The sequence below is a fragment of the Lepidochelys olivacea genome, assembly GCF_965140295.1.
Source record: "Lepidochelys olivacea isolate rLepOli2 genome assembly, chromosome: 11".
Lineage (NCBI taxonomy): Eukaryota > Metazoa > Chordata > Testudines > Cheloniidae > Lepidochelys > Lepidochelys olivacea.
The window spans coordinates 21346375-21370330 of NC_140421.1; the positions used below are offsets into that span (position 1 = coordinate 21346375).

At 38.3% G+C, this 23956-nt stretch overlaps 1 protein-coding gene across 1 annotated transcript in view; it reads right to left on the minus strand.

Annotated features, from left to right (window-relative positions):
- LRP1B (LDL receptor related protein 1B) overlaps window positions 1-23956 on the minus strand; it is a gene marked incomplete at its 5' end in the record, with an annotated part of 885246 nt that overhangs the window by 92823 nt on the left and 768467 nt on the right. The window contains 2 exons of the mRNA XM_084642729.1: window positions 15706-15947; window positions 18168-18287. Of these exons, the coding sequence (XP_084498855.1) occupies window positions 15706-15947; window positions 18168-18287 (362 nt within the window). The remainder of the gene's footprint in view (window positions 1-15705; window positions 15948-18167; window positions 18288-23956) is intronic.

The window sequence follows — 23956 nt, forward strand, 5'->3', positions numbered from 1 at the left end:
ATTTTAAAGTCGTAATTATGAAATTTACTTTTTACAGTAGGCATATAGTCACATTTTCCCCCCTTCATTACCGGATCCATTCTTTTTAACAGAAATCTTATAAAACTTGTTTAATCACTTAAATACAAATAAATTAATATCTTTGAAATACAAAGGAGGAAAGCAACAAAATGATCAAAGATTTAGAAGGATTTAGAAAACCTGACCTATGGAAAAAAACTGTGCATGCTTAATCTTCAGAAAAGGGGCAGGGAGGAACTTGATAACAATCTTCAAGCATATTGAGGGCTGTTATAAAGAGGACAATAAAACTATGATTAATTGTTCTCCATGTCCACTGAAGGTAGGACAAGAAGCAATGGACTTAATCTGCAGCAAGGGAGATTTAGGTTAGATATTAGAAAAAGCTTTCTAACCATAAGGATAGTTAAGATGTGGAATCGGCTTTCAAGATAGGTTGTGGAATCCCTGTCATTGCAAGTTTTTAAGAACAGGCTGGATAAACATCTGTCAGGGAGGGTCTAGGTTAGTTGGTCCTACTTCAGTGTGGGGGGCTGGACTTGATGACTTCTCAAGGTTCCTTCCAGCCCTACATTTCTATGATTCTATGACTCTGCACATTTATGTGATATGTGTTTGGCTGGTCATAATACTGAGCTACAGAATCACTTACAACTGTATGGGTATAAGTGCACAAACTGTGGATTGAATACTTGAAACTATTTAGTAGCATAGAAAGGTTTCTCCAGTGGGTAATGCCCATCAGCAGGTTGGTTTCACAGTACTGTGCCACGTGGAAGAGCAATTTCAACAATTTTTTTTGTACTTCTGAATGAGGCTATTACCACTGTACCTCTTAAGGAAAGGGTACTAGCATGTGCTAAGATATGGAACATCAAAATCAATATTATTATTCAAAGGATTGAGCTACTGGTATTGAAGTAAACAAAATGATACTGGTTGTAATTCTAAAGGCCTGGAGGAAGATGGTTTGATATTAGTCAACTGTGATAGGGGTTGTACCCCACATGGACAAGGAATAGGTTTATATGGACCTGAGAGGCCATGCTTAATTGTTGATGTAGCCCAGCTGGTAGGTGGGGCTGGGAAAGCACTATGAACAGCAAAAGTAAAGAACAGAAGTGGGGCTGCAGGGAGTGTGTGAAGGACTCTACAGTCACTCTCTGAGATCAGAGAAAAGAGAAACCACAGCACTCAAGGAAGAAGCCCAGAGGGACTGTGAGCCCTGAGACCCTCTCCTGAGTAGAGATGTCTGATGGGGGTCAGGAGAGAGAGCCAAAGCAGCCACAGGATTGAAGCAGACTCCCATGGTAAGACCTGATAAAAGGACAGGATACAGACTAGAGGGAGAGCACTCTGGAAGGTGTTCAGAGCAGGAACAGCAAATGGAACTTAAGAGGCATGCAAAGGCCAAGTCTGAAGAGGGTGAAACTCGGTTTATGTTATACTTTTGGTTTGTGATTTAACCAGGGATTTCAGGGGAGAACGCTGCAAGTCTGAGAAAAGGGTGAACCTGGAGAGGTTGTGCAGAGAAGGCCTGGTAGAAAGCTATGGCAGGAAGAAGCCCAGGGAGGTAGCCGGGGCAGGTCAAAATAGGTAGACCTGGCCTGCTTACTACAGGGCTGTAATCCAAAAATAGAGTGGGAGGGTGTGGTTCACCCACCAGCCACCAATGAGGTGGTGTGAGGCCCAAGAAGGGAACAAGGATAGTGGAGAGCCCTGAGAGAAGGGTATGAAGAACACAGAGCCCAGAGTTAGGGCCAAAGACCTTTTTGTAAGGACATCTGAATTTTTATTTTTTGGACTTTGTTACCCCCAAAAGGGTAGGTCTAAATTGTGACCTGGCCAGAGAGCTGAGTTACAGGAAGAGAGGCCACTGAGGGGCCAGAGCGACCAATGGCAGGAGTACTAGAGACAAGAGAGCTTCGTTATGCCACACTGAGCCACAAGGAGGCACACCTGCAGTGAATCCATAACAGAAGTACAGCCCTGCAGTCCTAAAAAAAGCTTGTAGGGGAGAGCTGCTGCTGAGAAAAAAAAAAGATTCTTGTATGGAGTCCTAAATCATGGCTGTACAGGAGTCTGCCAAGGATAAGTACAATCTTATTTTGTAATGAATGGCATATATTCTGTTCATTTTGGTTGGCTCTGCACACTCTTGGACTATCCTAGAAAGGATATTTTTAGCACTGCTTCTCTTCTTTAGCTGATTGACCGGCACTTACTGATACCAGCCATTGAAACTGTACATTGATACACATTATATTAGATGATATTTATGAGAGGACTTGGCTAAAGCAGGTTTTATGGCTATTGGAGGACCAAGACAACATGGAAGTCATGAAATATAACTCCACTGAATCACACTTTTAAGTGTTATACAAAAATAAACAACATCATTTCAAAACTATTGGGTTAGAATTACGAATCTTAAATAACTGAATAATTTTTTATAACTCTGAGTTGTAATTATCTATTACAATTTCATGGCCACAATTATGGCTCTGACGCTAGAAGGTGCTCCCTGAAGGTGGATTCGTCCCAGGTGGAGCGGATTGCAGAATCAGAACTTAAAGAAAAAATAAAATTAAGTTTGGGGAATACATTTATGAAAAATATAGTTCTCATATTTGTCAGAACTCCTATAGAAAAGTGTACATTTTGCAAGCCAGGAATGTGCCATTGTTTTCTCTAATAGAAAGAGGCAAATAATCTGAGATTTAGGGCTTTGCACATATTCAAATGTATGTTTGTCTTTTTGTATACAATAGTATTAAACTATTTTAGAAGGAAATGTCTATATTTTTCCAAACATGGTAACAAAATACTAAATACTACAAAGGGAAGGAAAATCTACTTAGAATAACTTCTTTGCCTCAGGTATCAGAGTCCTATAATAGCAAAAAGACATTTACCGGATTTTTTTTTTTAAATAAAATGAAGGTCAGTTCAATTTATAGACGACATAATAAGAACTGCATGGGGAATTAAGATAGTTCATTGTATGTAAATCCTTAATCCTGCAAAAATGCCATAGAATCCTTTATGTTCTAAAGACTGACAGGATCATAACTTTCTATTTAAATGAAGATTAAAGAAGCAAACCCAGTCACAGCACACACCAAATAGTGTTGCTTTGAAAACAGTGTCAGAGTAAGTTTGGAAAAGTCTAAATAAATATATTGTATGGCACTCCTGTATTAGAAAAGGGGGCTACTGGCTTTCTATAATTTAAAAAAATTACAGAAAATAAATGAATTAATGTCAAAGAATTTTAGCATTTTCTACTAGTTCTACTAGATTAATGCTACTTGTTAGTGTTTTGCTATTATTATTAATTATCCAGCAATAGCACTGAGGCCTTCATTCTAGTAGTGTTTGAGACAAACCATTCCAAGCAAAAAATAAAATATGGATATTTGCAAGACTTTTAATTAAATTATATTTTGTAATCAAAATGTCTTTTAATACTAATCTATACTCTCTAATCTGATCTGCGATGAGAAACCCCTTTACCCAGGCAGAGCTCCACTGACTTCACTGGACACCATACAGACTTAATGATCTGCTTGCATGCATCGTATTGCAGGCTTGGGGCCTAGTATTCTTTTGAAATAACATAATACCTCAGACCCCAGGGGAAAGAAAACCTGTGGCTCCTTTAACGGTTGCTTCCTTTCTCCTGAGCACTCAGCCATCTTGTGGGCTTGAGGAGGGGGGCTGATTGGTTGAATGATAGGATGAAGCATACGCCTAATGGCTCCTGTGTACCCACCATTGAGGGCTTTAACCCCTTCCTTCTATCCAGGCTGCCATTCTGTGCTGAAAAGAAAAGCTGTCCCCTTCCTTCTTTTGACTAGGACTGGGTTTTGGGGCCTCATTCTAGTTATCTTTTGGAGTCTGAAAAAGAAGTTTCTCCCTCACTACAAGAAGTTTGGCCTGAGAAGTGTGGATTTTTTCCCCTCTTTCTTCTCAGCAGCCCAGGGCCTTGGTGGTTAGGTAAGGCTATACAATTCATTTGGTTGGAAACTGGCACGTGGCCAGAGCAGCTATTTGATAAGTACGGGAGCTGGTACCTTGAAAAACCGGAATCACATTAGGAGGAGGCATCTCCTAAAGAAGGTGGGGAATGGGGTTGGGGCTCCTAATTTCTGGTACAAGGAGCGGACAGTCGCCCTATATCTGCCATTAACCATTATATGATGGGGGCATGATGGGGTTCCAGTAACAATGCTGCGACCAGGTTAATGAGATGAGGGGCTGACAGCAGCCCTCTACAGGACAGAATAAGGATAAATAAACAGGAACATAAAGGATACACTATTTTTAGCAATATTTCTTACAGTAATCTCTGCAACTAAATATATTTTAACTTATTTGAGAGTTTGGGGTTGCAAGCAAATCCTCACCCTGTATTAGGGTTGTTTCTAATTAAGTAGGATCTCTGTTGTCTCTGCAGATTGATTCAGTTGGTTAGACTTGAGGTCCACAACTTTATGTTGTGAAGACTAATTTTACACAGAAGAAAGGTCCCATCCATGGTCTGACAGCCTCTGTACTACTGAGGAGGATGAACATCTTAGGGAAGGAAAACATCAAACTGGAGCAGAGGGAAATGAGTGGGGATGCTCCTTCCAGATGATGCCAGGGTATCTCTTGCGCTAAGGATACCTTTTCAGGGAGGGAACGCCAGTTATTAGGAAGAGACAGGTAATAGTAATGGGGGATTTGGTCATTAGAAACATTAGCTGGGTTTTGTGATGACTGAGAGAACCACTTGGTGACTTTCCTGCTGGGTGTGAAGACCGTGGATCTCTTGAGACTTCTAGACAGACTTACGTGTAGTTCTAGGGAGGAACTGGTGGTCGTGGTACATGCAGGATAGGAGAGAGGTCCTGTAGGCCAAATTTAGGCTGCTAGATAAGAGACTGAAGTCCAGGACCTCTATGGTAGCACTCCCTGAAATGCTTCCAGTTCCATGTGCAGGGCCAGTTAGACAAGCACAACTGCAGAGTGGATGCGTGGATGACATGATGGTGTAGAGAGGAGGGGTTTAGATTTATTAGGAACTGGGGAACCTTTAGGGAATGAGAAGACTATATAGGAAGTATGGGCTCCACCTAAACCAAAATGAAACCAGATTGCCGGGGCATAAAATTAAAAAGAATGTAGAGTTTTTATATGAAGGGGTGAAGGAAAGCAGACAGGTGTGAAGGAGACATCCCTTAGGGGACAATCTATTTATGGAGATTCTCTATATCCTAGTAAGGAGGAGAGGATGGAAAGTGATAAAAAATGGGCAAGATATGATGAGAAACAGTCAAATGTAAAAGAGTCCCACTCAATTACATTGCATAATGTCAAACAGCTAAAAAGTGACAATTTTTAAGTGCCTGTATAAAAATGTTAGAAATATAAATACTAAGATGGATGAACTAGAGTACCTCGTATTAAATGAGGATATTGATATAACAGGCATCATAGAAACTTTATAGAATGAGCATAATCAATGGGACACAGTAATACCATGGTACAAAATATATTGGAAGGATAGAATAAGTCGTACTGGGGTGGGGAGTGGCACTATATGTGAAAGTATCAGAAGAGTAGCCGTGTTAGTATGGATCTGTAAAAGCGGTAAAGAGTCCTGTGGCACCTTATAGACTAACAGATGTATTGGAGCATAAGCTTTTGTGGGTGAATACCCACTTCGTCACATGCATGTACTGGAAATTTCCACAGGCAGGTATAAATATGCAAGCAAGAATCAGGCTAGGGATAACGAGGTTAGTTCAATCAGGGAGGATGAGGCCCTCTTCTAGCAGTTGAGGTGTGAACACCAAGGGAGGAGAGGTTTCAGAGTAGCAGCCGTGTTAGTCTGTATCCTCAAAAAGAAAAGGAGGACTTGTGGCACCTTAGAGATTAACAAATTTATTTGAGCATAAGCTTTCGTGAGCTACAGCTCACTTCATCTGAATGCATCTGATGAAGTGAGCTGTAGCTCACGAAAGCTTATGCTCAAATAAATTTGTTAATCTCTAAGGTGCCACAAGTCCTCCTTTTCTTTTTTCAAGGGAGGAGAAACTGCTTTTGTAGTTGGCTAGCCAATCACAGTCTTTGTTTAATTTTGAGCTTTTGCAAAAAATCATTTGCAAATTTGACACCATCAGCTCAGGATTAAACAAAGACTGTGAATGGCTAGCCAACTACAAAAGTAGTTTCTCCTTCCTTGGTGTTCACACCTCAACAGCTAGAAGAGGACTTCATCCTCCCTGATTGAACTAACCTCGTTATCCCTAGCCTAATTCTTGCTTGCATATTTATACCTGTCTCTGGAAATTTCCACTATATGCATCCGACAAAGTGGGTATTCACCCACAAAAGCTTATGCTCCAATATGTCTATTAGTCTATAAGGTGCCACAGGACTCTTTACCACTTTTACTATATGTGAAAGAAAGCCTAGAGTCAAATGAAGTAAAAATCTTATATGAACCAAACTCTACCATAGAATCTCTATGGATAGTAATGCCATGCTTGAATAATAAGAATATAGCAATAGGGATATACTACCAACCACCTGACCAGGATGGTTATAGTGACTGTGAAATGCTCAGGGAGATTAGAGAGAATATAAAAATAAACACAAAAATAATAGGGGATTTCAACTATCCAGCTGAACTACTTAGTATTAGTGACCATAACATGATAAAATTAAACATCCCTGTGGGGGGAGGGGGAACACCAAAACAGCCCCACTACAATAGTATTTAATTTCAGAAAGAGGAACTTCACAAAAATGAGGAAGTTAAACTGAAATTAAAAGGTACAGTGCCCAAAGTGAAATCCCTGCAAGCTGCATGGAAACATTTTAAAGACACCATAATAGAGGCTCAATTTAAATGTATACTCCACATTAAAAAACATAGAGGACCAAAAAACCAAACAAACCCGTGGCTAAACAATGAAGTAAAAGGAGCAGTTAGAGGCAAAAAGACATCCTTTAAAAAGTGGAAGTTAAATCCTATTGAGGAAAATAGAAGGAGCATAAACTCTGGCTAGTGAAATGTAAAAATATAATTAGAAAAGCTAAAAACGTATTTGAAGAACAGCTAGCCAAAGACTCAAGAAGTAAGAGCAAAAAATGTTGTAAATCAGAAGCAGGAAGCCTGCTAAACAACCAGTAGGGCCACTGAACATTGAGATGCTGAAGGATTACTCAAGGAAGATAAGGCCATTGCTGAGAAACTAAACAAATTCTTTGTATTAGGATGTGAGGGGGATTCCCAAACCTGAGCCATTCTTTTTAGGAGATAAATCTGTGGAACTGTCCCAGATTGTTGTGTCATTAGAGGAGATTTGGAACAAATTGATAAATTAAACCTTAATAAGTCACCAGAACCAGATGGCATTCACCCAAGAGCTCTGAAAGAACTCAAATGTGAAATTGCAGAATTATTAACTGTGATATATAACTTAACGTTTAAATCAGTTTCTGTACCAGATAACTAGAGGATAGCTTATGTGACGCCAATTTTTGAAAAAGGCTCCAGAGGCAATCCTGATAATTACAGGCTGGTAAGCCGAATTTCAATACCAGGCAAATTGGTTGAAACTGTAGTAAAGAACAGATTGTCAGATACATACATGAACACAATTTGTTGGGGAAGAGTCAACATGGTTTTTCTAAAGGGAAATCATGCCTCACCAAACTACTATAATTCTTTGGGGGGGGGGGGGTCAACAAGCATGTGGACCAGGATGATTCAGTCGATATAGTATACTTGGACTTTCAGAAAGCCTTTGACAAGTTCTCTTACCAAAGGCTCTTAAAGTAAGCTGTCATGGGATAAGATGGAAGATCCTCTCATGGATCAGTAACTGGTTAAAAGATAGGAATCAAACGGTAGGAATCAATGGTCAGTTTTCAGAATGAAGAGAGGTAAATAGTGGTGTCTCCCATGGGTCTGTACTGGGACCAGTACTGTTCAACATATTCATAAATGATCTGGAAAAAGGGGTAAACAGTGAGGTGGCAAACTTTACAGATGATATAAAAATACTCAAGATAGTTAAGTCCAAAGCAGACTGAGAAGAATTACAAAGGGATCTCACAAAATAAAATGGCAGATGAAATTCACTGTTGATGAATGCAAAGTAATGCACATTAGAAAACATAATCCCAATTATACATATAAAATGATGGGGTCTAAATTAGCTGTTACCACTCAAGAAAGCATCCACTCCATGTGCAGTGGCAGTCAAAAAAGCTAACAAAATATTTGGACTCATTAGGAAAGTGAAAGATAATAAGACAGAAACTATCATATTGCCCTGGTATAAATCCATGGTACGCCCACATCTTGAATACTGCGTGTATATCTGGTCACCCCATCTCCAAAGAGACATATTGGAATTGGAAAAGTTTCAGAAAAGGGCAAGAAAAATTATTAGGGGCATGGAATAGCTTCCATATGAGGAGAGATTAATAAGACTGGGACTTTTCAGCTTGGAAAAGAGATGACTAATGGAGGATATGATAGAGATCTATAAAATCATGACTGGTGGGGAGAAAGTAAATAAGGAAGTGTTATTTACTCCTGATAACACAAGACCTAGGGGTCATCAAATGAAATTATTGTCTGGCTATGCAGAAAGAATGACAGGAGACAGTAGATATGGATTTAATCAAGCTGCAACTTTATTATTAGACAGATGTCTGGGACTAACCCAGAGGATAAAAATGTGCAGTGCAGGTGCAAAATTTTTGTCCCTCCACCAGATCCACTGCCGAGATCCTCCAATTCCAGCCATTTTTTTTCGTGGGGGGGGGGTTCCACCAGCTCCCCCACTTTTCATCCACGTCCCTCCAACAATTTCCTTGCCGGGACCTTAACGATTCCAGCCAATTCTGGGGGCGGGGGGAGGGTTTCCATCAGCTTCCCTCCCTTTTCATCCAGGTCCCTCCAGCAATTCCCTTGCCAGGACCTTACTGACCACCCCCCCTCGTAGGAGGGGTTAAGGTTGACTATAATGATGGGGGGGTTGGCTCCCTGCTGAACCAATCATAGGAGTCTCCAATTGCCCCCCGCTGCTTAATTACCAAGCACCTCTCCTTAATTCCTTTTCCAAACCATTTTTCCATTCTTTTGTGCCTTAATTTATGGAGTACCTGCACTGAACATCTGCTATACACTTAAATAAAGGGATGCAGCATACGGCCTACCGCCCGTCATGCTGTGCGTGAACAGAGCCCACCTGAACCTGCTGCGAGGAAGGCAAAAAAACTCCCACTGCACCTGGCCAATATGGTCAGACCCGCTTAGTGGGGCGGCTAGTGTAATGCCCACAGCAGATATAGCTAAACACTGGGCATATTTGTGACCTAATTAGGGAGGGAGGGTGGGTGCTGCCCAGCCTGTTCTGAGTGAATGAGTGGAGTGGACAGGCCCAGGCTGACCTTTTTAAACCCCTCATTCCTAGGTGGTGAGGAATCCACCATGCTGACTGCTCTTCTAGCAGTGTTACGTCTCCCCTCCTCCCCCAAGCCAGAAAGCATTGCCCTCTTCTCCCGGCCAGCCAGACAAACCCCTCCCCGCTTAAAGTGCAGGGCGGTGAATAGGCTGCAGGTTCAAAACAAATAAAAGGAAGTATTTCTTCACACAATGCACTGTCAACCGGTGAAACTCTTTGCCAGAGGATGTTGTGAAGACAAGACTATCAGGGGGTTCAAAAATGTACTAGATAAGTTCATGGAAGATAGGTCCATCAATGGCTATTAGTCAGGATGGGCAGGGATGTAAAACTGTGCTCTGAAGTGACCCTAACCTCTGTTTGCCAGAAGCTGGGAATGGGCAACAGGGGATGGATTACTTGATGATTACCTGTTCTGCTCATTCCCTTTGAAGCATAGCATTAGCTACTGTCATAAGACAGGGTACTGGGCTGGATGGACCACTGGTCTGACACAGTATGGCTGTTTGTATGTTCTTATGTACTGAAGATTTTCAAAATTTCACAGTAACAACATAGGGTTTAGAAACCATCACAGTATGGTTATTGATTATAGAGCAATATTTTATTCCCCAAACTGAGAGAATGCCATATTATATATAGATCAGGCAAGAATAGTTCTGAAATGTTGGAGCCTTCAGTTATCATGCAACAAACAACCCTTCAGCTCCTTTAACACAGTCTATTAAGCAACCATCAGATGATACTGACTACTGACTTGGATCCAAAGGGGCGACAGATGACACTAGTTGGATCAACTGGACCCTTTCTGCCTTTTGGGATCTGAAGCCTTTTGGGATTCCAACACTGACTTGCCCGTAAGCAAGGAAGAAGGGCCTGGTGCTAATTAACAGTCACCTTGCACCAAGCTAAGGGCTCCTTCTAACAGGAATTACCAGAATTCGGGGTCTCATTCTCACACAGTCATCTGGGTTAAAGTTGCACAAAGACAGAATCTCCTCAGCAGATAAGAATCACCAGTGTATAGACGGTACAATGTATGTTAGTCCACCATGGCCACTAAGGATAAGACAAACTATGCAGATGAAAGGACAAAGCAGAGGAATTCTAGAGAGGTCTGACTAGGTTGTCCGACAGCTGGAAGGAACTGAGTGGTAGCTCTTCATATTCATTTGGGCCTGACATCTGATACCATGATGGTGCACACACGCGTACAGTCCCAACAGTTGCTCTTGTGAAGACGTGGAGTTTACATTTAAAAGTATGGATTTGCAACACTAGTTAAATAGCAATTTGCCTGCACTATTGATTTTTAATGTGCATTAACACAGCATTCACAACTTATTCAATCTTGCCTGCAGAATTACTAAATTATTAAAAATGATTTTATGTTCCATAAATAACAAACCCATAAGTAATAATCTAACTTTACAAAGATACATTTAGAAAAATAGTCTAGCAAGTGTTTTGTATAGGGCCAGTTACTACTGTATTACAGGCTAATATACAGAACTCTTCACAGAAACTTTATTTCTGTTCTTATAAGGCTACAATTCTTCTAATTGCCAGTTTTCTTTCTATGCTCTTTCACCAAAAACAGTATCTGAATTTGAGTCACAACAACTCTCTCTTGAAAAATTTGTCCCAATTAATTGATGTATTCAGTTTCAAAGGATGTCAGTTATTAGCTTCATCCCTTATCACCAAATTTAATTATATAGTTTTCACATGATCAAAATGCATGCATCTTTTGTTTCTGTCACTAAGCTCCAAAGAGTTGACTTCTACTCTGAATTCTTCTAGTTCATCTATTTGAATCAAACTTTAACTTGTTTCATAGAGTTATAGAAATCTGCAGCTATCTGTGGAAAGCTAATCCGTCAGTGTAATTTCATCTGAGGGATTTTTGTATTAATGTAATTACCTACAAACACAGGTGAGGTTTGTGCAAGTTTACTGCCCCGATTTACAGATCAAAGATACTGCTCCATCTAGACTAAAAGATACGATTTAACCTTTGGCAGTTTATCACTTCAAAAACCTGAGTTACAATTAAGGAATTGTCAGACTTTCAAATACCAAATTTACGCACCAGCATTAAAGTGATATTGATTGCTTGGAAAACTAATTAACCTGCTGATCAGTTATGTGTTAGAGCAGGGGGAGATGAGTACTTCACAAACATAACAGAGGTCTATCAGAGATGTCTATGGTCCTACAGTCTCTTTAGGGATTCACTGACTGATTTGAAAAAAAAAATCTTTGAATGACGAGCGCAGTTTGGGAAGATACATCTTGACTAGTGGCTTTCAGTATACCACGTAAGGCAAGCAGAGGGAAGGATAAGAGAAATGCTGCAGCAAATAGAAAATATCAGCAAGGTTGAGGTGAGTCTATTTAGTTTTAAGCACAGATACAGATAGTGGGGCTCCTACCCTACCAGTATTCACCAAATCACACACCCAATCTCTTCCCCCATGCTGTCCAAATAAAAACCTTTTTGAGAGACTGAAGAGCTGTTTTTAGTAGTATTAATTAGGCATAGATATCTGCCACTTTTGCATAGAATGTACCTACTGAGCTTAGCCTCCCAAGTTTCCATGGCGATCCTGACCTCCAGAAAGTCAGTGGAGGAACTTCCCTGAATTTTTAGGAGGGGCATAGCATATAGCAGAGCTGGATCTGTCCACCTCTCCTTCACTTCACTATCCTCATGGACAGCCAAGATAAACTCAACTTGGCTTCCCCTCTCAGAAGGTAAGAAGAGAAAAAACATTCATTTGCCAGGGAAATGAAATTGGAGGAAGGATACTTAGAGGAGCCTGCAGATTGGTAAGAGTTAAATGACAGCTAGTAGAGATTTTATAGTATAGAGGAGAATATGGTACTATGGAGTCCATGTTCAGGTTGTCCATAGCTATCATGTGAACACAAGTGTCAGGAATTAATACTAATTAAAAGAATAAAATAAATAATATTTAATATGTAATCAATTATCTAATTTTGAAACACTTACATAAACACAGGCACAAAGGTCACATTATTACCCTCAGCGGAAGTGGTGGTAATGTCCTTAATGCAGTTCCAAGCTCCTTTTTTTGAGGGGGGGGTAAAATATCCAATCAATATTAATTTTACTTTCCACTAAAAACTATTTGAAATACATTAAGAAAAAACTCAGCATTTCTGCAGAGGTGGATGAAGTGACATTTAGGTCTGTTTACAAATATTAAGCTATTTTTTTTGCCTGAGAACACCAGTTAGGCAGTTAGCAATATAATGATATAAATTAAGAAAGGAATAAATATGAAATCCTGAATATGTACTCTTTTCATTTTTAAATACATAAAAATCATATCCCATGGGTATATTATAGGGTCCTTCCTTCCTTTTAGAAGGGAAGTTATAAGAAGGATCCACTTAGTCTTGCAACAGGATTACAATATAACAGAGTCCTTAATACTTGTGATATAGGAACAACCAAACCAGATCAGACAATTGGACCATCTGTTGCTATCGGTTTTAAATTTGTTGCCTTTCCATTGCACTGATCGTCCCCTTATTCTTCATTAAAGAATGGTGTCAAATTTGTCTTTTTCAAACCATTCATCCCTTACATGGGTCTGCACCTTGATGTGGTGCAAAAGCTTGTGTGCTTCATTGACTCTGAGAGCTATGTCAGTGGGAATTTTAACTCCTAGTTAGGTTACCCAAGCTGGATAAGTCAAAGGTTCTGGACAATATGAAAAGCATTCCTCTGGTCCTCCAGGTTGGAGACTGAGCTTAAAAGCCAACAAGCTATCCTCACAGGGAAGTGAAGCTATAGAAAAGCAACAAAGCAGCCATTCTGGCAAGCAGCATGCGAAATGGATTCAGTCTCAGCAGAAACAATGGGTTTTAGTGAAAACCATATCTCGGAGAAATTCTTTATTAATGGTAAAAACAAACTATGAATGTATGGGACATTAGAACAATGGCTGCAACAACAAGAGCGGTGCAGATGCTGAAAGAACTGGATGAATAGAATCGTGAAATCCTTGGAATAAGTGAATATCGATGGCCAGGAGCTGATAAAAAGTGATTCAAAAATGAAACGGTCAGAATATATTCAGAGAAACAAAATGATTAGCACTCAGAGAAAGTATCATTAATTAAGACTTCCAAATAGAAAAAAACAGTTTATACACTAGAAGTTAATTAACAGACAATTGCTCCAAGATAGGTTTCAAATACCATACATGAAAATGACAATGAGACGATGAGATCAAAGATCAATTTTTCTATTGCTTACAAACTCTGACTGACCATATTCCCAAGCATGACATCTTTTTAGTAATGGGGGACTTCAGTGCCAAGGTTGGAGATGATACCTCGGTCCCTGCTGTTTTCTGCCTGTGCACAGAATAGTTTAGTCTCCAGAGGATGGTAATACTTTGGTTTAATTCTGTTTGTTGGGTTACTGTTGGGGTGGCTGGATTGTGCTATTGGCCTGTGATATATAGCATTTCAGACTAGATGAAGAAAATTGACAGCCAATGGCTAATAGACAAGATATTACAACAGCAATTTCAAACTAAACTGAAGAACAGATTTTAGGTGCTACAAGATAACATTGACATATCCTAGCTCCATGACAGTATCACAGATGCCGAAACATTAATTGGTTTCTAAATAAGCACACCTAAAATCTGGATAAGTGAGGATAGGTGGAATTGTGTGAAAGAAGGAAACAAACCAAAGCAAACATTAGCTACTCAAAAACACCCCCAGAAAAAGAACCAGTTAAAAAAAATCTGTATTAAAAAAGGAAAAAGCAGTGAAAAATAGCCTAAGAAGAGACAAGAGGAAATACATGGATCAAAGAATCTGGAGTGGCTCTAAAAGAGGTGATAGTAAAACACTTTATCAACTCAATAAGGTCCTATTAGCAAGTTTAAATGGTGAGCAATTTAAAGATGCACAAGGAAACTGACAATTTATTCTGACTGTTTATTTTCTGTGTTTTAGCCAGTTTATAATCCATGACAGAACTTTACCTCTCCTATCACTTAGTTTCCTTAATAACCTGTTGTGTGGGGCTTTGTCAAAGGCTTTTTGAAAGTCTAAATAAATTATGTCACGTGGTTCTCCTTTATCTACAACTTTATTTACATGATCAAAGAATTCTAAGAGATTAGATTTCTATAGTTTTCCTTCACAAAGAAGTGGTGGTTTCTCCCTCATTTTTAACGATTGTTTCTGTCAGCATTCCTGGATTGCCCCTTAGGTCTTTATTAAAGGTTGAATTATGGTGATTAACAGCAGCTGAGGATCTGGCTTGCAGTAAGTACACGTGTTATCTTCCAGTTCTCAGGTACAGTAACTGATTTTAACGAGAGGTTGCCTGTTATTTGTTAGCAGCTCTTAAATTCCTTCAGAATTGTTGGAAGTACACCAGTTTATAACATTCCTCCATTTTTTGTCATTTTATATTTTTTCAATAATGCTTACTATGTCAAGGTCTCTGTCCTTCAGTCCACTGAAAGCTCTCTCACTCACTCACGCACACACTCACCTATTAAGTTACAGCTACATCACATCTCAACTGCCTGTATTAGCGATGTGCTGCCAATAGTTTAACAAAAATTATCTCCATTAGTCAGTAATAAGCTTCATGTACCAGGGAATATACGTGTTTGCAGAGAAAAGGTATAGGAGAGGGGAGAAGCAATTTATTTGTTTTCCTGTTTAAATGAAATTGATTTTCATAACTATAATTAAGGGAGGACATACTACCACTTGGCAAGCTAATATTAAATGCACTTTACTTCAATTTTGCTCTGCAAGTACTTTTATCATCTACAAGATAAATCATCTAACTAAGTGGTACCCAGAGAGGGGGTGATCGCAATCACAGACAAGTAAAGCATAACAACCTTCATTTTCATGGCAGAATTATAGCCAGGGGCTCCAGAAAACCCTTCAAAGCCCTCTCCAGAATGTTACTGTCCCGTAGAGTTTATAAGTAAGGAAGGTACTAGTGATTTATTCTGAAGCACATATTATTCAAATAAAGCCCTGATCAAGTAAAACTTATTTCATATATCATATGCATCTGCATAAATTTAATATTTTCACCAACCTAGACAAAATGGATATATATCATTGGAAAGGAGAAATAAGTAAATAAGCAAAGATTTGTATCTTGCAATTTTCAGGTTGGTTTACTTACGATCAAACCACTATTACTTTGTCTTCTTTCTCTGCCATGGAGCTTTCTGTAGAAAATACCTCCTGGATTAAACTGAGTACTCCAAATAATCATATCACCTTGATAATATACATCCATCCCAGTTATCCTTGAATTATGTTCAACATGTGAAATTTGTTGATGAACATCACTGTAGTTGAATGGATATATAAAACCCAGGATATCAGTGTCATTAGCAATGTAGAGAACTTGATCTTCAGAGCCTGGGGATTATTATAATGAAATACAAAAATAAAGTGAATTTCAACTAACGCCTAGTAAAAATATCAATATTTTTTCATTTGTATCGATTTTTTTTGTTTATTTGGTATAATTTCTTAATGTTAACAAGGGAACTTGATTTGCGTTTGCCCAGCCTTATAAACACTATCACACTATTAGAAGTAGTAGAAGTAGTAATACTCTGTTAGTGTCTGCAGTGTGCTAGATGATGCCAATACACAGTCCTTGCCTCAAGGAGTTTATTGATTAAAAACATGAGCAACATATAAATGGTAGGGGAGTTTGTGCAAACATAAAAATATAATTTTAATACTCACTACTTCATATATCCCATTTTCATATTCATTATGTACTTTTAAAATTTCTTAAATGAACATACATACATTAAAGGCAATTTTTACATGCCAAGATTTCATATGCATTATTTGAACTTGCTCTACAAATTAAGAAAGGGTAACGATCCTGTTTCCATTGAAGTTAACAGAGTTTTGAAACTGACTTCAACAGGAACACAAACGGAGCAGTGTTATGAACTATATTCAACATTAAATTCAGCATTTACTCATAGCGGTCTCTGAGATACCTCAGTTATTACCTATCTGAAATGCCCAGGTACCATTAATTATCTATATAATAGTATTCTCTGAAATCTATAAGTGAAATTTGAGAAAAATATATAATTATTGGATATATAAATAGCACACTAATGGTCGTTGCTTTATTTTAAAATTTAAATCATATTTGTCCACAATACATGATTTACAGTAACTACCATCCAAGATTTCATGCCTTATGGATATAAGATATTCAAGGCCATTTGCTCCCCCACTATTGCTAATGTCATAGGAAATAGTAACAGAAATAGTGGCCATGCAGTTATGTGCAATCCGTCAGAATGGTGCATTGACAGACAGGGTAATGAGTGTGACCAAAAACTTGTATGAAGACTAAGGATCAATAGATAAAGGTAATTATTAAATTATAAGCCTAATGTTAAATTCTTCTGTGTCACCCTTGATTACAAGTAGCTGCCCATCAGCAGCAGCAGGGTGTGCTCAAGATCCTTTATCTTGATCTTATTGGTTCCTCAGTGGAGATTATGAACCCTGATAGAGTTCTTTTTACCTGTAGAGCAAATTAATATTGACTCAGGAAAGTCATCCTTCTGTGACAGGTCACCGTGAGGAGAAATGGGGCATTCAGTGTTCATATGGTGTTGACTGTTGCCACCCACAATACACTATAACCTCACCTCCACTGTAGGATTGTTAGGAACTACTATGGAAGTACTGTGGACATACTTTCATATATCCAACAATTGAAAAATGACATTTTAATAGAGAATAGAAATTTAAATTATTTCATTCCGGCAGTGGATTATTGCTTGTTTTTCTTTTAAGTCAATGAAAATTGACCCCCTAAATGTTATATAATGTGGAGGAGCATAAAACTCCTTAACACAGTCCATTAGCCACTAGCATTTTGCCAACAATAATAATATATGCATATGTATTCACTTTGCATTTATATATTACTTCAAAGCATTATGCCACAGTGGGTAAATATTATTGTTCCACTTCCAGTTCGGCATACTAAGGCACAGAGAGATTAAGGTCAGATTTCAAAAAGTACCTGGGCACCTAAAGATGCATATGGGTGCCTAGCGGGATTTTCAAAAGTGCCTATGTGAATTAGGTGCCTAAATACCTGTAGTTCTGGGGCCTAGGTGATTTGTCCAAGATTGCTCAGCAAACCAGTGGGAAAGCCTCCAAATACCCAGTCATTTGCTCCAAACATTAGAAAACGTTTCCATGAAAAAAATCTGATTCTGCTCTCAGGCTTCTAAAACTTCAACAAAATACCTACATTATTTAATAAAATCTTTATCTGACTTTTCAGTCATTTGTGTTTTAATATTAATATTATGTGTCTTAACCTTTATGGAAGACATATTTAAACAGGAGAAATTGTAGTGGTAGAAATGTAAAACACATGCAGGCAAAGAGACAATTTGCTTATGTATACTTGGAAAGACTGCTTTCTTGATGATCACAAGTAAATCTACATTGTTTGAACTATTTGACTCATTTTTCTTAACATGAATTATAAAGTCAAAATACAGTAGTAGCCATTAAATATGTAAATAATGATGTAAGCAATTAACTGATTATTATTAATTAGTATAATTTTTGTAGCCTTACCTTTTGCTATGCAGCTGTTATTCTTTTCCTTATAATTTCTCTCACATATACATTTGTATGATCCTTTAACATTAGTACATTGATGTGAACAGGTGCCAAATATCATGCATTCATTGATATCTAGGGGGAAAAGCACTCATCATAAGATAATACATACTTGGATTAAAATGATCAGTCCACTGTTCTAGCATTCATCTGAACATGAACTTCCAAGGACTTCATTCCCTCATTCCAGCTGTGAACAAAACACTTCCTCACCAGACTCTCCTCCAGTCTTATTTCGTCTCCTTCCTTCCTACTCGTCTCTAATATCTCTCCGTTATCATTAATAAACATTTGTAATCAATTGTGAAGATTAAAAAGTCAGAGTATTATCGACATCTCCAAGGGATCTCTCTATGGCATGCTCAAAACTGTCATTATCACCATCTCATAGAAAACCTACACTTCACCGTTTCTTACTTGCCTACTCCCCTTTACTTAAGGTAAGGTTAGGTTGAAAAGCTCTTAGTCACATTTGTGAGTAGTCCCACTGAAGTAAATCAAAATACTTGTGCAAGTAACTGCTCATCAATTCACGACAGTTCACAATCTGCCCCTGAGAAAGGATATGGAGAAAGTGGATCTTCTCTCACTTTTCTGAGTAACACTTGCAGCACAACAATCTTGACTGCTCTCAAACTAGCTGGGCACCCTTTACATTGCAGAGGGCACCCTTCTCAAGGTATTTAATAACTCACTCCTCTCCCTTATTATATCTGATCTCAGTACAGCTTTCAAGGTTATAGATTGCTATTCTTCTTCAGCTTGTCACAAAACAATCTGATCACCAGTACCTTCATTTAGTAGTTTAAATTCCACCGCTTTAATGGATCTATTGAAATTCCTGTTGGAAGCTTAAAATCATCTGTTTACATCTTCCATTATGGAATCATTTAAACTTCTGACTTTGGTCCTCTGACATTTCATTGCTTGCTTTAATCTTGCTTTAATACCTTCAGGCAAATTACACACAAATCTAAATCCCTCTGTATCTTGCCCATCTTCTTATCTTGATTCGTTTAGCTGGTAGCTATGACTGAGGTCCTCATTCTTGTGAAAAGTCACATTTATCTCAACTCTTTCACTCCATTAACATTTTTTCCTGCTCCCTCATTTTTCTGGAAATCTCAACATTATTTCCTCTAGGATAATGTGCTATTTCTGTAAAGTGTTTTTGACATGTACATAAAACCATACACAAAAATTAAATGGTATTGAACTGTATGTTAATTACAATTATGCAACTAATTTCTCTATGCATCTCATTGAGAAAATGCTCCTTTTTTTCAAAGCTAACTTAGTCAGGATGGATGAAGTTTCCACATGCCAGTGATCTTTCATTTTGAACAACCTAAGAAATAATAGTGGCAATCTTAGTCTGATAGAAGCCTGACAGATAAAATAAAAACAAATAAACAAAAAACAAACTGGTTGTATGCAACATCTACTGATGAATTTAACTAATAGAACAGAATTGACTGGGAAGAGTGAGTTAATGAAGAGGTGGGAAGAAGGGGAGAATCAAATTTACCCTTTCTGCATTCCTCAATTCCTGTTCTTGGAAGTGAATGAGACAACAATGAGGCTGCTTAGTTAAGAGTGGTACAGAATGAAGGAATTTTAAGACGAGACGAAAGGGATTTTTATGCCTGAACGACTTGTCTGTACAATGGGTTTTTTTTTCTAGTTAGTCCAATGAAAGGTATTACCTCTAAACAAATAATTAAAGATGAAGAAAAACTAAGGCAGAGAAAGCTTATATTACACTTCTTTCATCAAGGCATGTGCAAACTCACATGTATAAATCTGTGTTGTCTGGCACTTGTGTGTCTGATGGGAAAAGGATTAAAGTTTGTAATATGAGTATGAATTCTGATGACTCATCATCAGAATTCATACTCCATATTACAAATTTAATCTTTTTCCCATCAGACACACAAGTGCCAGAAAACGCAGATTTATACACATGAATTTGTACATGCCTTGATGAAAGAAATGTAATATAAGCTTTCTCTGCTTTAGTTTTTGTTGCATGTGTTGGCATTAGTCTTGCACCCTGATGAACTTTCTTTATATAGAGGCATTAGCTCACTAAGTAAATTGATAAAGAAAATTTTAGATTCCTTCATTGGTTTTAAATACCCAGACAAATGATTATTTACCATAATACATTTAATTCTTAGAGAGCTGCCTAAGTATAGACTGTATACCCTTGTAAGCCATGTTTCCTAGACTTTTTGGAAAGTAATGTCTGTTGCAGCCACACAAATGCCCTCTTGGTCCCAAGGAGTCAAATATTTTTGGCATCCTTTCCAATGAGAACGTATGACCTAATTTGGATCAATTCTTCTTGTCCCTCACTGCAATAACCAATGAGCCCTGAGTGGCATAGGTTAGAAAATTCTGGATCTTATCTTCCAGTACCTAATAAGCATTTAGTTGTGGATGGGTGTGACATTATCTAATTAAAATATGACCATATAGATCATTGTTGAAACCACTGTTATATATTTGCAGCGAATATTGTACAAAGGTTGTTGAGAGAGGTGTCTATGAAAAGGTTATGATTTGATGGTTATGATTATGCAATCTGTATGTATGTATCATTTTTGTATTTGAAATTATGAGTAATGGCTCTATACTTGGATTTCAAATGTTTGCTCCTGGGGTAATGCCCACAAAGTAGCTAGCCAGCACATCTTGGAGGAACTGTTCAAATTAAGTGGCCCATCAAGAAACACTTGACTGACAGTGGACCATGGGAGATGCCCATCTACACTGAGTGGACTGTCATGTAAATGTGCTGTCCAGAGTGTAGGTAATTGCTTCTTGCAATGACTGAGGGAAATTGGGCATGAATATGTGACTTGCCCATGTGACTCCAAACTCTATCTTATTGCTGTAATTTTCCACAGTAAGAACAATGGGATGCCCTCCACATGGCAAAAGCTATGAAAGGCCCTGGAAACACCTCCATTATGTCTTCAATCCTGCTTCCTACCCCGGAGGAACTTTGCTACAAACTGAAGCTCTGACCAAAGGACTGAATGACCCATCCAAGCTGTGGATGTACTCCAGAGACTTGACTTAAGCCAGAAGTTTATTCCATCACTGCTACAAGTCTGAACCAAGAATTTTGCCATTACTGTATGTAACTGATTCATTTAACGCTCACATTTCTTTCTTTCTTTTTATAAATAAACCTTTAGATTTTGATATTAAAGGATTGGCATTAGCATGATTTTGGTGTAATATTTAAGCTATATATTGACTGGGTGTAGAGCTGGTCCTTTGGAATCAGAAGAACCTATTATTTGATGAGACTCGTTGTAAAGAACCACTCATCTCTGAACCCACTGTTTTTGATGGTAGGACCTGGAATGCCTGAGGAAACTGCCTTTATGTTTTCTTGTTAGCCAGTGTGGTGAGACAGGAGTTTACTTTTGTGGCTGGTTTGGTATATCTCATAAAAGAATAACCACCAGTTTTGAGTTGTGCTTGCCCTATTTTTCAGCAGTTCATCCTGAATTTGGCATCCTCAGTTGTGACACACTAAGGCATGGTTACAATGGGATCCTGGAACTGATGACCCACTTGAGGAGAGATAGTACTGAAAAGGACCCCCCACTGATGATATCATTATTACTATTATTTATCATTTTTATTACCACAGTGCCTAAGAGCCCTAGACCTGGACTAAAACCTCCTTGTGATAGGTGTGGTAGAAACACAGAACAAGAAGACAGTCTCTACCCTAGAGGGTCTTACAGTCTAAATATAAGACAAGAGATGACTCATGGATATAAATAGATAGGGAAGTACATATAAACAATGAGACAGTATTGGTCAGCATGACAGGCATTGGTCTCTGCACACCAGCAGCCTAAACCTAGTGAAGTTTTTAATAAGCATCATGGCAAAGGAAAGTTTTGAGGAAGGATTTGCACGTGGATAATCAGGTGGCTTTATGGGGAGCACCTCCCAAACATGAGAGGGAGATTGGGAGAAAAATTTTGAAATTTTAACAAAGGGGCCATGGAGACTAGCATCATTGGCTGATTAGAGGTGAGCACTGGCAGCTCAACAGCAAATGAGATATGATAGATAGAATGCGGACTGACTGTGAAAGGTCTTGAAAGTGAAAACAAGCAACTCATGTTTGATGCAAAAGAGAAGAGGGAGCCGGTGGAGTGATATGGTCAAAGTGATGCAATAGGAAAATGACCTTTGCAGCAGCATTCTGAATGGATATAGGTGAAGTAAGCTTGCATTTGTTAAAGCCAGAGAGAAAGATGTTACGGTAATCAAGACATGAGATGTCAAGAACTTGGATGACAGGTATAGTTCTATGTGTATGGATAGGAAAGGGCATATCTTAAAGATGTTATGTATGTTATATATAAATATGTTATATATATATAGTTGATTTTTTTTCTGCATAACATATATATAACACATATATCCCCTGTATGTGAGAACCTAGAAAGAAGCCGGAGTCAAAGAGGATGACCAAATGATGGGCCTGGGTGACAGGTGTTGTCCACACTGATCAAGAAAGAAGGTAGCAGATTCATAGGCATTCAGGGTAGTCCCTGTCCTAGCATGTTAAAATGGAATAAATCTTTGTGATGCTGAGGCCACCTCTTATGCTGATATTACACCAGTATGCCTTTATAATAGATTTCATAGGTACGGATGGATTATGCAGAAGTCAAATTTGGCTTTGACATTGCAGACATTTCTCACTAGAAGACTCACTTCTCAGAGTAATCTTCTTAATGATTATGAAACCTTAGTGCTCATTGAAAACATAGACACTATAGCCTTAGATCCTATTCTGTCTGACAACAACTTTTTGTTGTCACGGTGGCCCATGATCAGTTTTCACCAAAAAAGGCTAATATAGTGAACACAAGTGAAAATAAGGCAGGATCTGAGGCCAAAATAGGGAGAGAACAAGTTAAAAATTACTTAGACAAGTTACGTGTCTTTAAGTCACTTGGACCTGATTAAATACATCCTAAAATACTCAAAGAGTTGACTGAGGAGATATTTGAGCCATTAGCGATTATTTTCAAAAGCTCATGGAAGAGGGCAAATATAGTAGCAATCTATAAAAAGGGAAATAAGGACAATTCAGGGAATTACAGAGCTGTCAACTTAATTTCAGTACCTAAAAATATAATGGAGCAAATAACCAAGCAATCAATTTGCCAATATCTAAAAGATAATAAGGTGATAAGTAACAGTCAGCATGGATTTTTTCAAGAACAAATCATGTCAAACCAACCTAATAGCTTTCTTTGATAGGGTAACAAACCTTGTGGATGAGGGGAAACAGTAGATTTGGTATATCTTGACTTTAGTAAGGCTTTTGATGCAGTCTCACATGACTGACTCATAAACAAACTAGGGAAATACAATCAAGATGGAGCTACTATAAGATGGGTGCATAACTGGTTGGAAAACCATTTCCACAGAGTAGTTATCAGTGATTTACAGTCACTGGAAGGGCATAATGAGTGAGGTCCCTCAGGGATTGGTACTGGGACCGGTTCCGTTCAATATCTTCATCAATGATTTAAATAATTGCATAAAGATTACACTTATAAAGTTTGTGGATGAAACAAAATACAGAGGGGTTGGCCAGGGCTTTGGAGGAGAGGCTTAATATTCAAAATGACCATGACAAACTGGAGAAATGGTCTGAAGTAAACAGGGTGAAATTCAATAAGAACAAATGCAAA